The 13,489-nt window shown below is 33.0% G+C and overlaps 4 protein-coding genes across 4 annotated transcripts in view; 3 read left to right on the top strand and 1 right to left on the bottom strand.

Annotated features, from left to right (window-relative positions):
• Positions 1-4,205, top strand: part of LOC108916894 (aminopeptidase N-like) — a 29,475-nt gene extending 25,270 nt beyond the window's left edge. The window contains exons 6-12 of the mRNA XM_018723216.2: positions 717-873; positions 942-1,023; positions 1,118-1,763; positions 2,000-2,199; positions 2,256-2,567; positions 2,913-2,994; positions 3,053-4,205. Of these exons, the coding sequence (XP_018578732.1) occupies positions 717-873; positions 942-1,023; positions 1,118-1,763; positions 2,000-2,199; positions 2,256-2,567; positions 2,913-2,994; positions 3,053-3,202 (1,629 nt within the window). The 3' untranslated portion in view covers positions 3,203-4,205. The remainder of the gene's footprint in view (positions 1-716; positions 874-941; positions 1,024-1,117; positions 1,764-1,999; positions 2,200-2,255; positions 2,568-2,912; positions 2,995-3,052) is intronic.
• Positions 4,206-4,763: 558 nt separating this feature from the next.
• Positions 4,764-6,258, top strand: LOC108908680 (keratin-associated protein 5-8-like). The gene is made up of 2 exons (XM_018712826.1): positions 4,764-4,860; positions 5,159-6,258. Exons 1-2 carry the CDS (start codon positions 4,848-4,850, stop codon positions 5,488-5,490), a joined length of 345 nt encoding a protein of 114 aa, XP_018568342.1. The 5' UTR covers positions 4,764-4,847; the 3' UTR covers positions 5,491-6,258.
• Positions 6,259-7,175: 917 nt separating this feature from the next.
• LOC108907103 (keratin-associated protein 5-4) lies at positions 7,176-8,399 on the top strand. Its single transcript, XM_018710672.1, has 2 exons — positions 7,176-7,278; positions 7,950-8,399. Exons 1-2 carry the CDS (start codon positions 7,266-7,268, stop codon positions 8,282-8,284), a joined length of 348 nt encoding a protein of 115 aa, XP_018566188.1. The 5' UTR covers positions 7,176-7,265; the 3' UTR covers positions 8,285-8,399.
• Positions 8,400-10,899: 2,500 nt separating this feature from the next.
• Positions 10,900-13,489, bottom strand: part of LOC108910862 — an 83,318-nt gene continuing 80,728 nt past the window's right edge. The window contains exons 58-64 of the mRNA XM_023455829.1: positions 12,795-12,975; positions 12,461-12,735; positions 12,129-12,304; positions 11,767-11,943; positions 11,564-11,710; positions 11,427-11,505; positions 10,900-11,199 (exon numbers count right to left, since the gene is read on the bottom strand). Of these exons, the coding sequence (XP_023311597.1) occupies positions 10,975-11,199; positions 11,427-11,505; positions 11,564-11,710; positions 11,767-11,943; positions 12,129-12,304; positions 12,461-12,735; positions 12,795-12,975 (1,260 nt within the window). The 3' untranslated portion in view covers positions 10,900-10,974. The remainder of the gene's footprint in view (positions 11,200-11,426; positions 11,506-11,563; positions 11,711-11,766; positions 11,944-12,128; positions 12,305-12,460; positions 12,736-12,794; positions 12,976-13,489) is intronic.

Below are 13,489 nucleotides of genomic sequence, written 5' to 3' on the forward strand. Positions count from 1 at the left end.
ATGCAAAGGGTTACGCTTTCGATTAGTCCCTCTATTTTTCGTTTCTCTTTTTAACAATCTAGTTTTCGCCCTATATGTATATATAAAGGGCGAAAATTTCCGAATATTTCTGAGGCGAAATTGAAAGAAGGTGTAGATATAATTATTGTATCTATATATATACGTATAATATTGCTTAGTTATCAGCTTCATATAAAAGGCAACAATTTCAAAGCCTACCGAAATATTCTCTAATAAGTTTAACATTTTTATAAAGAATAATGTAAAACAACCATATTTTTCTGTTCATAAAATTACAAAGACACATAAACACAGTGCTCTCTTCCATAAATGAGACATCTCAGAAATCGGATCTACCATGAAAAATGCTCAATCACCCTTTAACATTATATTTAGTAGGTTTTCCTTTGGATGCAGCTCTAGAGCTGTAATAATTGTATACCTAAAACCTATGATGGTGGCTGTGGATGAGTCGAGAAAATATACATATAAAACTATACCAAAAGGCTATAGTAAACTTAGTTATTATTTTTCCTTTTGTATCGCTCTCTTTTATCTTATTTGTGTACAGGATATAGTTTTATTTTGATGGAGCAGTTCTTTTGGCAGATCCAATTTCTAGGTTCCCTGGTTTGAATCACTTTTTCTATGTGCTTGCACAATCAGGCTATATAAACATTTGGCAAATAATTTAATGAAATATTCTGTCTCTATAGGTTGAACCAAAATGGAAGGATCCAGACTTGTTCTTGGTGAACGAACTCCATGGGGCTTTTGCTCTAGATGCCTTGAGTACATCACATCCGATATCTATTAAAGTGAACAATCCAGATGAAATAAATTATATTTTCGACAGAATATCGTATTCCAAAGGTAAAAGATAACATAGTTATAAAACATTAATTAATAGTTACTATTTACATTTTATTTCATACTAACAGGTGCCTCAATCATACGCATGATGCAGTACTTCTTGTCCGCTGAAGTTTTCCATAATGGGCTCAACAAATACCTCACCAGCAGGTATGTTTCAGCAACTCTCATAAATAATATACGGTCAATTAATACTTACGTAAGAAGTACCAGTATCGACTTTACTAGAACTTTAACTTTACAGGATGTATAGCAACGCCGAGCAAGACGATTTATGGACGATACTGACAGTCGTCAGTCACGAGAATGACGTTCTGGACCCGGAAGTCACTATAAAGGAAATCATGGATACGTGGACATTACAGACAGGATATCCGATAGTCACAGCTACCAGGAATCGAACAGATAACTCTGTGAGTTTAACCCAAGAAAGATTCTTCCTGGACAAAGATAAAAAAGTCGATAATAGTCTGTGGTGGATTCCGATTACATACAACGATAGCAAGGGCCAGTTCAGAAGCACGTGGATGCGAAAGGAGCCAGAGATAACTCTTTCAAATGTTATTCTCGACGACGACGATTGGTTTTTGCTCAACATTAACCAAACGGGTTATTACAGAGTCAACTATGATAGAGACAATTGGCACAAGATAATAGAACAACTGCAAGAACCAAAAGGATTTGAGGTATTCGACCCGAAAAATAGGGCGCAGCTGTTGGATGATGCTTTGAATTTAGCTTTCTCTGGGTATATCAGCTACGATATTGCTTTGAATGTAACTTTGTATCTGGTTAATGAAAGGGAATATGTTCCTTGGAAAACTGGCATGGATAGCTTGGATTACTTGTATGATATGTTTGTCCGAACAGCGCACTTTGACAAGTACAAGGTAAAATATTTATCTTGCATCTTTCTTTGTTCAGTAATTGTTCAGAGGTTGTTATATTTGAACATCCGAAATTTGTTTGTATTGTATTTTGATCCGCTAAATCTGAATCTGAATTAAAATCCAATTGTGAAAAAAGAGGAAATAAATTCAAGAGAGACTCTTGCATCTCACAGATACTTATGGAAAGACTGGTAAAAATCTCCCTATGTATTGTGTTAATAAATCCTTACTTTCAGTCTTACATTCTGCACCTAATTCGAGATTTCTACATCGAGCTTGGATTCAAAGAATCAGCAGATGATGAGCCCCTAACGATCCTTAGTAGGACGGATGTCGTTGGAAAAGCGTGCCTTCTCGGATATCGGGATTGCATCATAAAGGCTGTACAAAAATTCCAAAACTGGAAGAACTCCGCTAATCCAGACTTAGATAACGAGTATGTTGACACCACAACAATTATTGGCGGAGCATTTTTTTATTTTTTGTTTCCAGTATATCCCCAGATCTAAGGGAAATTATCTACTGCACTGCCATAAGCGATGGTGGACAGGAAGAATGGGACTTTGCCTGGCAACGTTACCTAAATACCAACGTCGCCAATGAGAAAGAGATCTTACTGACAGCCCTTGGTTGTTCCAAAGAAACCTGGATACTTAGCAGATATCTAGAGTGGGCGGTAATGGACAGTTCAGGTATACGAAAGCACGATGCTCCAAGAGTATTCGCTTCTGTTTCCGAAAATCCCATCGGGCAGGACTTGGCCTACAGGTTTTTGAAAACGAACTGGAATAGGATAAGATCATAGTAAGTGAATAAATAAAATGTTTCAACGATATAGGTAGAGGTCTAGGTCTTGCATTATTTCTTTCTAATATTTGTGATATTTCGGGAATGATTTTACCAATTGAGTAAATACTAATTTTATGACTACAAGCTACCAGGGTCGACATTCGATCACATTCCTTGAAGGGGCCGCAGACTTCTTGTAGCAAAGCCCGTAGGGAATATTTCTATGTTTATGCAAATGATAAATATATCCGGACTCAATTGATAAAAATCAATCATTTTATCGCATAAATGACAACTAAATTGGGATTCCATATTACTGTCCTTTCAACTATTGATACAACTAATTATTTCAACTTGCAGTTTGGGTCCCTCTTCAATGTCACTCATAAGCATCGTGAGGACTTCCACCGCCCACTTCAACACCGAAGAAGAAGTCAACGACGTAAGTACTTTTCCTCCAAGTACTTGACAGAACTATGAGAGAAAATTTTCAATTTCAGTTCAAGTCCTTCCTATCGAGAAGATACGACGAGTTCGGGATAGCTTTAAGGGCGGCACAACAATCGATCGAACAGGCGGAAGCCAATGTAAAGTGGATGAACACTTACTTCGATATGATAGTCAAGTGGATGGGGTCTGTTGGGCGATAGGCAGGGCAGTGACAGTGTTATTGCTTCCTGTTGTTGGTACCACTTCTGATTTCGAGTGTTTATTTCATTGTTTAAGTGCAGACGGTGGCAGCAAGGCATTGGAGACTCCAGGATATCGAGTTAATTTACTTGTAAATTTAGGTTAACAGGATAGAAGACGTTTCTTTAAATGTACAAATTTAAAAATGCAAAATTTATTGTAGTTTTCCTTCGGGTAATAGCAAAAATGTATTACTTCGCGATAATCTTACATTTTAAAAATATATGAGATGTTCTAGTAAATTTAACTTACGTGATTACTATGCGCTGAAAAATAAGAGCACAGGGAGTGTTTACAGACTTAAAGGGGATAAGGATACGAAAACTGGATTGACATTGGAAATGTTGTTTGCAAATAGAATATTTTTTAATATCTACTGACTGGCCATAATAATAAGGAGAAACATTTTTGGAACCACTGACTCCATCCTTAGCTCTTTTTACAAGCGTTTACACTAACCTTAACATATAAAGACACGCAGTAAACTCACAGATTTCATCAGCTGAAGCAGCATTTTCAATGAGTTTTAACAATTTTGTCGTTTTGTTTACTGAAAATGCTTAATCCCCTCCAAGTTTGAAAACACACTGTATATAGTACATGAAATAAAACATATTATCAGCTTCTAAAAGTATAAATTTATGAAGCGTTTTGTGTAAATTTTTTACAAAAACTGTGACAGAAACTGAATTTAAAATAGAGTTGAAATAATTTATGATTATGATTAATAAATGAACTTTGTGTGTATATGTAATAATAACGGACTACCTTTATTAAAAATAGTGTGAAAATATTACTTAACATTGTAAAGATTTATATTTATTTTTATTATAGATTCGTAAGACGTGAAAATAAAATATTTGGAGATAAAGACGTTAATGTTGTCTGAAACACATAAAGTAGATACCTAATTAGATAAAAGTTAATTTAAAACTTACGTAAAATTAAGATAAATAAAAAAGTGGTAAGATTGTTAATAGTGTTTTGTTTTCTCTCTAAGTTATTTTCAGCAGATCTTTTTATACATGGTGTACGGAAGCGAATGGGCGGTGCCTTAAGGATGAAAATAAATCAATTTTGATCAAGTGATCTTAAAATTTTGCTTCCTAAAAGTGTAACGAGCTTTCAACTATTTTTTAGTAATAATTTTTAAAACTTCGTCACTTTTATTGCCTTTTTTGCTCGTAGAAATTTTGCAAAAACGCAGGTGCAAAATCTTCCGTCTCACTTATTTACCTAAAAAAATATTTCTGTAGGTCACTTCAAAATAACTGCATTTCAACTGGTTTCAAACTAATCATTTCTGGTAATATATTTTCGTACCAAAATGTCTAGCTTCATTTTATATAAATGATAATAATAATAATATCTCACAACTTTCTTTTGACAATATTTTCTCGTGATGAATTTTAATGAAACTTATATTTTGCACACTAAAAGCCCAGTATACCCAGTTACAATAATTGCACGCGAATATTGTGAAAACAGTGGTAGAGTGCAAAATTTGCACACAGCACTACAGTGAATCTAAACAGCAATAAATACAAAGGGCCGCAGTCCATCTTTAATACGAACTATTTCATCGAAAGCAAGAAAATCACCAAAATGCCTTGCCAGAGTAAGTTTTTGTTTTATGACAATATTTTATAAAAGTACCAATATATTAAAAATTATAGATATATTACAAATTTTGGTTTTCTAAAAATAAAAAATGTAACTATATATCAACTTTCACATTCTTGTTACAACTTATCTTTCAAAAACTGTCCCAGCGTATTGGCTAGGTTGCTGATATATTTTTCTTTGCTTATCGTAATTAGTATAGAACTATATCTACGCTTCCAGGAACATGAAAGAAAGATTATAAGACGAATAAATATTTTGAAGCACACTGATTTGTCGATTATATTTTTCAGAATGCGGTTTTACCAAAGCTGCTGAGCAAACTCCAGCAGATGAAACGAGCAACCTGACTCTATCGGAAAGAAGGGAGGCGGGGTGTACTTGCGCAAAAGGTACCCTGAAGTCGCGCTGCTCTTCTACTTCAAGTTGCTGTTCTGGGTCGAGATCCAACCGCGGATGCTCTTGCTGCTATAGAAGCTGCTGTGCTTGCTGCAGGTGCTGTTCAAGGTCTTCGGGAGATTTTTATCAAAGGAAAATCGATGAAGCTACAGCTGAAGGCTGTGTTGGTAGTGCTAGCAAGAAACAAGAAACAGTGAAACCAGCTGTGTGCGGTTGCCAACATTAAGTTCCTTTTGAAATGTTTTCTAATTATTTCAAAGATTATTTTTAACCTACTAGGAGAGGTTGTAATAAAATTGTAATGTTTATCATAATAATTTAATAAAGGGACTAATGAAAAAATAATGAAAAAAATGCTTTTTATAACTTTCAATGTAAATTCAGTGAAGTCTAAGAAAACAAATTCTAATAATATCAAAAGTATAAAGTACTATATCCAGGAAATATAGCAACATTTTGAAAATAATATATAAAGAATAATATTGCAAAATAATTTTAGTCAATTGCTTCAGTTTTGTATATAGGACTGTACATGCAGAGGTAACTGCATTAGTATAAAGTTAGGAATACATTTTTCAAATCTTCAGCCACTTAGTGGAATAATTATAAAAATTTGTCCAATTTTATAGAGTAAAAATGTAATTTCTCATTCAACCATCGATATCTCTGTAACCAAGAGTCAGACGGAGACCTTTCAAAAAGTAAATTAAAACTGAATAAACAAGTTAACTGACCTCGTTATTGATTTAGTTCGAAAACATCCCTGGACAGCACTAAAAAAAAAATCGGATTTTTTTTTCTCGAAGTATTACTTTTGATCGCCCGATTGAAAGTAGAGAACCTTCAAAACGTCCTTATCTCCACACGACCATTTTTCTCTGAGATACAGTATTTCAAAGACAACTAAAAAATTTGTCAACTTTTTTGTTCTCCTAATTTTTCCTAATGGTGTATATATTAATAATTATTACTTACTGGCTTGTCTATGAAGTTAGATATCTTTTATATACCTAGATATTTGGTATAAAAGAGCGTTGATTCACTTCATTAAATTAGCTAAATATATTTAAAATAAAGCAGAGCTTTTTTTACTGTTTTAATGAGTTTTATTTATTGTTAAATATTGTAATGTATATTCAGGAATAACCTATAGAAGACCAAAATCTTGATGTAGAACTGTAACAATATTAGTTCGTAATATAAAATAATTTAAAATATTGTCATCAGTTTTTGGATTTATTTATTTTTATTTATACTTACCTGTTTATTTATTTGTCGCGAATCTGTTATTTTTTGAAAATTCGTGATATCTGACCTTAATTGATCCGTTATTTTTTGAGGTTGGAAAAAGAACCACCATATAAATGAACATATGAATACAGAAAAAAAAATGTATCTTTCCTAGCACTTTTTCTTGGTTTTTGCTATTTGACCTGTTTTTTGAGGTTAGGAAATTCCTGTGATGTGATAGCTCAATTCTGACACCAGATTTGTGATCACGACTGATCAGGTGTAAAAATGTCATCATAATTTTCTCTAGCATTTATTGGCGTATTTTAAATATTTACTCTTTATAAAAAAAATTAAAAATTAACAATTTCTAAATATATAAATGACATTTAAATTTTAAACAAACGGTAAATATAAACGGTGGTTCAATTTTTATTTATTATCATTCCGGATATCTATCTAAACTTCACTATTGCCTCTAAATAATTGCATTTTAACTAGAGAAAAAATTGCCGTAGTTAATTTCTGACAATAATATTGTTATTTTGTAGCATTCACATTAATAAAACTTATGCTGCACACCAATAGATCTAAACAGATAAACACTCGTTTAGTTGCACACGAAAACCCTGTGAAAACAATGGAAGAGTGCAAAATTTGCACACGGCACTACAGCAAGTCTAAATGGTATTAAATAGGATGGGCCCCAAAGGGTCCTCAGTACAACATTTTCGTCGAAAGTAAGAAAATCACCACTACATCAACACTAAGATGCCTTGCACGGGTAAGCTTTTTTTCAATACTTTCTTGCTTGCACCTTATAGAGAAATTATAAAATATTCTGAATTTACATAACAATATTTAAAAGATATGTTAGATACATTTTTAAATACTCCGAATTCCTCATAATTTATAACAAAGTAGTTAGTTGTTAACAGGGTAAGGAACTGGATTCCAGATATAGCCCAAGAAACATTTTCTGGTTACAACGATTATAATGGCCAACAAAATTGTTGATCTTGACCTGACACGAAAGTAGAAAAATTAAATTTCATGATCTGATATAATTATGGACTATTCAATATCTATTTCTTTAGGTTTTGGGTTGGTTGCCCCTGTAGAAAAATTTAAAAAATTAGTAAAATAAACCCTTTTTATGAAAAAAGAAATGTCGATAATCTACTATTAACTTTTTAATGATTTTTTTAGCGCGAGATTTTTGGTTAGGCAACTTTCATAAAAATAACCTTTGACTGAACTTTTAAAATTTTTTCACAGCTGGCAAAATACCCAAAGCAAAAAACCACTGATCCTTTTACCTCAATTTTGTCTTGCTTCAAAAATTTTAAAAACGAACCTGAAATATTTTGCTTAAATATAACAAACTTTCTCCGAGATTTAGACACCTAAATCAATCATTATTTTAACACAGAAAACTTTTTTTTTCATTTTCAGAGTGTGGTTGTAAAAAATCCGCTGAGAGAACCTTAGCAGAAGAAACAAGGAACCTGACATTGTCGGAAACGAGAGAACCGGAGTGTGCCTGTAAAGCGCAAGCTTCCCAGAAGTCATGCTGTTCTTCGAATTCTAGTTGCTGCTCTGAATCCAGACCCAGCCGCCGCGGCTGTTCCTGCTGCTGCAGGAGCTGCTGCGCCTGTTGCAGATGTTGTTCGAGGTCTTCCAGGGATTGTTGTCAAGACAGGATCAACGAAACCAAGTCTCGTGGTTGCAGCTCTTGCGGAAAGAAAGAGGAACCAGTAACACAAGCTGCCTGCGGTTGCAATCATTAAGTTCTTTTGATGTGGTCACAAAATACTTTTAAATTATACGGGAGGGGGGGGGATTGTCATGAAACTGTTTATATGTGTCATAATTTAATATAATAAAACTACAAAGACTGTCTTATCAAGGATTTTATTTGTGAAACAGGTTGAAGGATAATAAGAAATAGTGTTTAAAAGGAAATAGAAATTATTGGAATATTAAAGTCTAGGTACTTCATGTATAGTCACCAGTTTTTTTTATACAAAATTTAGCAAAGCAATTGATCTAATTCAAGTAATACTTAGTACGCACAATACGAAATTTCCTACTCTCAATAAATTAGCCAATAAATTGGAACTGATTCTTAATTATTAAGAATTTTTGATAATTTTTAATGAATTATCAATAGAACTTATTAAGTATTTAAAAAAAAGTTTGCAGTTAGGCAAATAGCCTAAAGCTAAAGCTAAATAAGCTTCAGGTTATAAGTTTAATACTATTTTTTGTGATTTGCTGTTATTATGGTTGTTTTATTTTATGTAAAAATTTTTAGACTCAAATTCTACCAACAAACACTAATTTATTGATAAAAAATTGTCAAATGCTTAAGATGTTCTTATCAATTTTGAATTTGTTTGTGTTTATAATAATAGGAAATATGTTGTTACCATCGCACTGTAGAAACATTTGCGGTAATAAATACGAAACAAATACAATACAATACAATTACAAATTAACTTTGGCCAATCTATTAGATATTCAAATTTAGACACTACTAAAGATAATTGTTTAAGATAAAATTTTTTAAATAAGCCATTTCGATGGGAAATTCAATTCAAATTTTGCTTCGTTTTCCAGCTATATTTAAAAAACTACATTTTCACCCCTATCTTCAATTTCAACCCTCTAATTTAATAGCACCCCGCGTTTTTTTTTGTAATGACGCTTCGAACAAGTCATGTCATGAAAATCCTTGAATCGTCTTGTTTCCTTCCTTTATTTGCAAAAAATGAGAATTAAAACGTGTAAGGGTAAACGCGACGGAAATCGAAAAATTGGCTAAGTTTGAGCGGCCATGTATCAGTCAATTTTCATCTCAAAATACTTTACAACCTCTTTTATTTAAGGACATTTGATCTACTTAAAAAAAAATAGAGGCAAAAAAGTAAAAAAATAAAAAAATCGAATTTTTTGCTTTTTTTTGTAAACTTGTAGGTATCTCTAATACCGAGTCCCGAAAAAAGTTTATAGAACAAACTCTACTTGTTGTTTAGTAATGAATCTAGTCGTGCAGTTTCTGTATTTAAAGTGAAATCACGCTGTATAGAGCCCAAATAATTCCATGACAAATATTTACTTAGCGAGTTTTTTGGTTAAAGTAAAAACAATAAAACATGTACGTTATCATCAAGAACAAACACAAAAGCAANATAAATGTCTTTATTACTTTTTTAGTATAATTACAAAATACATAAATTTAGAAGAGGTTGGCGACATTCGGCTAAAGCCGCTAATTTAATAGCACTCCTAATATTCAATAAAACACAAAAACAAACCCAAATATCCCCTAACTACTATTAAAAAACACCAAGAAACATTTTTCAAACATTTAACGTAACAGTACTTGAATGTAACATTATTTCTACAAAAAATCGCCAGTGGCGTATTTTTTCTTAGGAAAATGGGGCGGCATCTCCAGTAGCACGCCACTGGTTAAAGCCACAAGGTTAATATTACACTCAATAAAAGATCTAATTAGGAAAATACGCTGTAGTAAATTTCATTCAATTCCATCAGCGCATTATGAAGATATATCAGAAAAAAAAATTTTTTTTGTAAACTTGTAGGTATCTCTAATACCGAGTCCCGAAAAAAGTTTATAGAACAAACCCTACTTGTTTTTTAGTAATGAATCTAGTCGTGCAGTTTCTGTATTTAAAGTGAAATTACGCTGTATAGAGCCCAAATAATTCCATGACAAATATTTACTTAGCGAGTTTTTTGGTTAAAGTAAAAACAATAAGACATGTACGTTATCATCAAGAACAAACACAAAAGCAAGTTTTAAACGTTAGTGTTGTTAAATTTATATTGAACAAGCCAAAAGGAAGACTGGCATTAAACTACATTTGCTTTGTTTTACTAGACTGGTCTTTGTATGACCATCCTACGAAGACGATAAACATTTAAAAAGCACCGTGATGTAGATACCTGTATAGTCTGAATAGTTACACGAATATCTTAATAATAAAATAAGTATATAAATAATTTGCTTGCATTTAGTCATCAGTAGTAGGACAGAACTTACTAGTGGGCAAAATTTGCACACGGCACCACATTTGCACTCACCAGTATGTCGATAGAGATTCTCCATCAACAGGTTCTCGAAAAAAATATGAACTCATTCCACCATCATAGATTTAATTTCAAATAATACTTTATTCCCATTATCTGAGATTTGTTCTCGACCTTGTACGAGATTTAATACAAATATTTGTAGAATTGATCAGTACAATTTTCTCCCAAAACTGTTTACCAGCACTTACGGTGGTTGTTTCCCGCAATATTTCTGTGTATCTAATAACATTACTCGATGTCATTAATTGAGCTAGTAGTAGAACATAGTTAAAAAAATACCGCGTTATATTTCAAAAAATCTTTAATTTTCAAAAGATAGTAACATTAGTTAACAATATATGTTTAGGAATAGGTGCGGTCAGTATTTACCGCTAAATATGTACAATAAAGTAAAAGCGATAACTAACAGCAAAGTAACTGGCTGTGGTATATGAGCTGCGTTTTTGTTCGCATTCAGAATTTTCTTGATATCAGCGGCGTGTGCGTCTCTCCAATTCTTGTTCGCAGTCGTGATCTCAGTGACCCTCTGGCTAATAAGCTTAACGCCTTCGTTGTCAGAGTTGTCAGTAATTATTTTCGTTAGCTTTAAAAAAGAGACATTATTTTTTAATCATAGTTCAAGCAAATATACTTATTAGAATAAGTGTTTAGTAAGGACTTTAATGGATCTAGTCATCACTCAACTAGTCCAAGTTTATTTGACGTCACCAGATCAACAAACAATCAGGAATAGTGTTTTTTACAAATTCTTCTCTGTATACAAATTTTTGTATTTTACGTTGGATATTCGAACTTGAAAATTTAACTTACCTGTTTAATTTGCTCATCTGAAGCCACTTTGTCGGCAAGAGCAAAGATGACATTCGACAAGAGACTCATTCCAGAAAACCTAATAATTGCAATTCATTATTACTAGCTGATACATAGTCCTAGGTCATATTGTTTACCTGTCAGTAATATTTTTCGCATTATTCTCCAAGAAGTTCAGAGTAACGTTTACTCCCACAGCACTATGCGTATAAACGGCCCTAAATACGTAAATAGCGTCTTGTTTTCGTATGGAAGAGTTCGAGGATATTGCCTCTGAAAGATATCTAAAAAATAAAAAGAATTCTTTAAAAGGAGTATTGGTGGTTATAGGCACAATTACTTTGTCAGAATCTCTGAATTTTCCGAGCATCCTAAAGCAGAAATTATTTCGTTTTGTTCGACCACTGAGGTGGAATCCTTGAAAATGTCCAATAGTACTTTGTAGTCTTCTTCTGGTTTTGCACTAATACGGAAACCGTGGCAGAAAACTAGTCCTCTTTTGTTGTAATCTGGAAGGCTAGAGAAGAACGATGAATATTGCAACGAATCAGTAAATGTTTACATAAAGAGAATAAATAATACAAAGCTCATTACAGAAATCTAAGCGAAACAATTCCTTGGAACAAAATACAACTTACATATAAACAAGTGATAAGCAAACAAGTCAACGCGTTTTTTAAGGTTGAGATTACATTGTTTTACCTTTTATTTTCTTTGTAGCTCTGGAATGTCTCGTTGACATATTTAATGCATTCTTCCTGTCCCAACTTACATCCCCAGTCTTGAATGAGGACTTCTTTTAGTTTGTCTACGTGTTCCTTGCCTGTATCTGTGGAGTTTGCAGGGAAAGCTTTGTTTATCCAGCTTAGAACTTCTTCCTAAAAATGAAGTTACAATCATACCTACCTCACTTTGAAAAAGATGTAGGTATAGGCAGTTATACAGTTTTTGTATGATGATGTATTTGTCAATGTTTCAGTTATAAATTTTTATTAATTTTAGTAGTGATACTAGTTTTTTCACTACTTTATTACCTGCAGTAACTTTTCGGCCTCGGCGTCGTTGAGTTTTCCAAAAATGTAGGACAACGCATTGAACGCAGATACCCAAGGATAATAGGCTGTTTCAGATTCCAGATATCCAGCCAAGTGGAAGACCATATCGTAACTAATCTTTCCAGCCCTAGCAATGTTGAACATATCATCAATAAGCTGAGCTCTGTTTAGTACATCGATATAGTCCTTGTTGCTCTCTAAAACCGTTATGATTCTGTGCCACAACTCATGTTCGTAGTTAACTCTATAATACCCTGAAAATACAATATATCAATGATCAATCAATCAAGAATATCGTCAAAAAACGTCCTACCAGTTTGATATACATTAATTAGAATCCAAGTGTCATTCAACTCAACTTCAACTGTAGAGTTGGGTTTCAACCAATCGGATAGTTCGTATATAAATTCCTTATCAGCACCAGTTGTGTAACTGATGGGAATGTACCATTGCGTTGCTTCAGCTTCGGAATCATTTTGGAATAAAAATCTTTCCTACAACAGAATTGTCGCAAATTAATAATGGGTATTGTTTGAGTGTTCAGTTTTGTAATAATTTCTTTAGTGGAGTATACAGGGTGTCCCAGAATAACATGTACAACGGAAGACCACAGATTCGTGTCGTGGCCCAAAAATTTCCAAATGGTATCACCTATCAAATAAAATGGTTGTCATTATTGTCCGAAAGAGGGAAAAGTTATGAACAGTTATTATCACCATACATCAATCTTGTGGGAGTTGTGAGATTAAAAAACACTCTGTATAACACCAAAATGTGTAGATTGAAAACAAAAGTCCACACTGCAAAAATAATCAAAATCTAATAATACGTATTCGAGTTATTTACAAAATTCAAAAAATTTTCACGAACGTTGAGGCCATCTGACGTCCAAACGAAGCGATTTTGGATATAGATGAATTAGCCTAAATCTGCCTATTTTGAGTCCACGAATCTGTGGTCCTCCGTTGAACACGTTATTCAGAGACACCCTGTATATTAAGTAATATT

The sequence above is a fragment of the Anoplophora glabripennis genome, unplaced genomic scaffold (genome assembly GCF_000390285.2).
Source record: "Anoplophora glabripennis isolate ALB-LARVAE unplaced genomic scaffold, Agla_2.0 scaffold1, whole genome shotgun sequence".
Lineage (NCBI taxonomy): Eukaryota > Metazoa > Arthropoda > Insecta > Coleoptera > Cerambycidae > Anoplophora > Anoplophora glabripennis.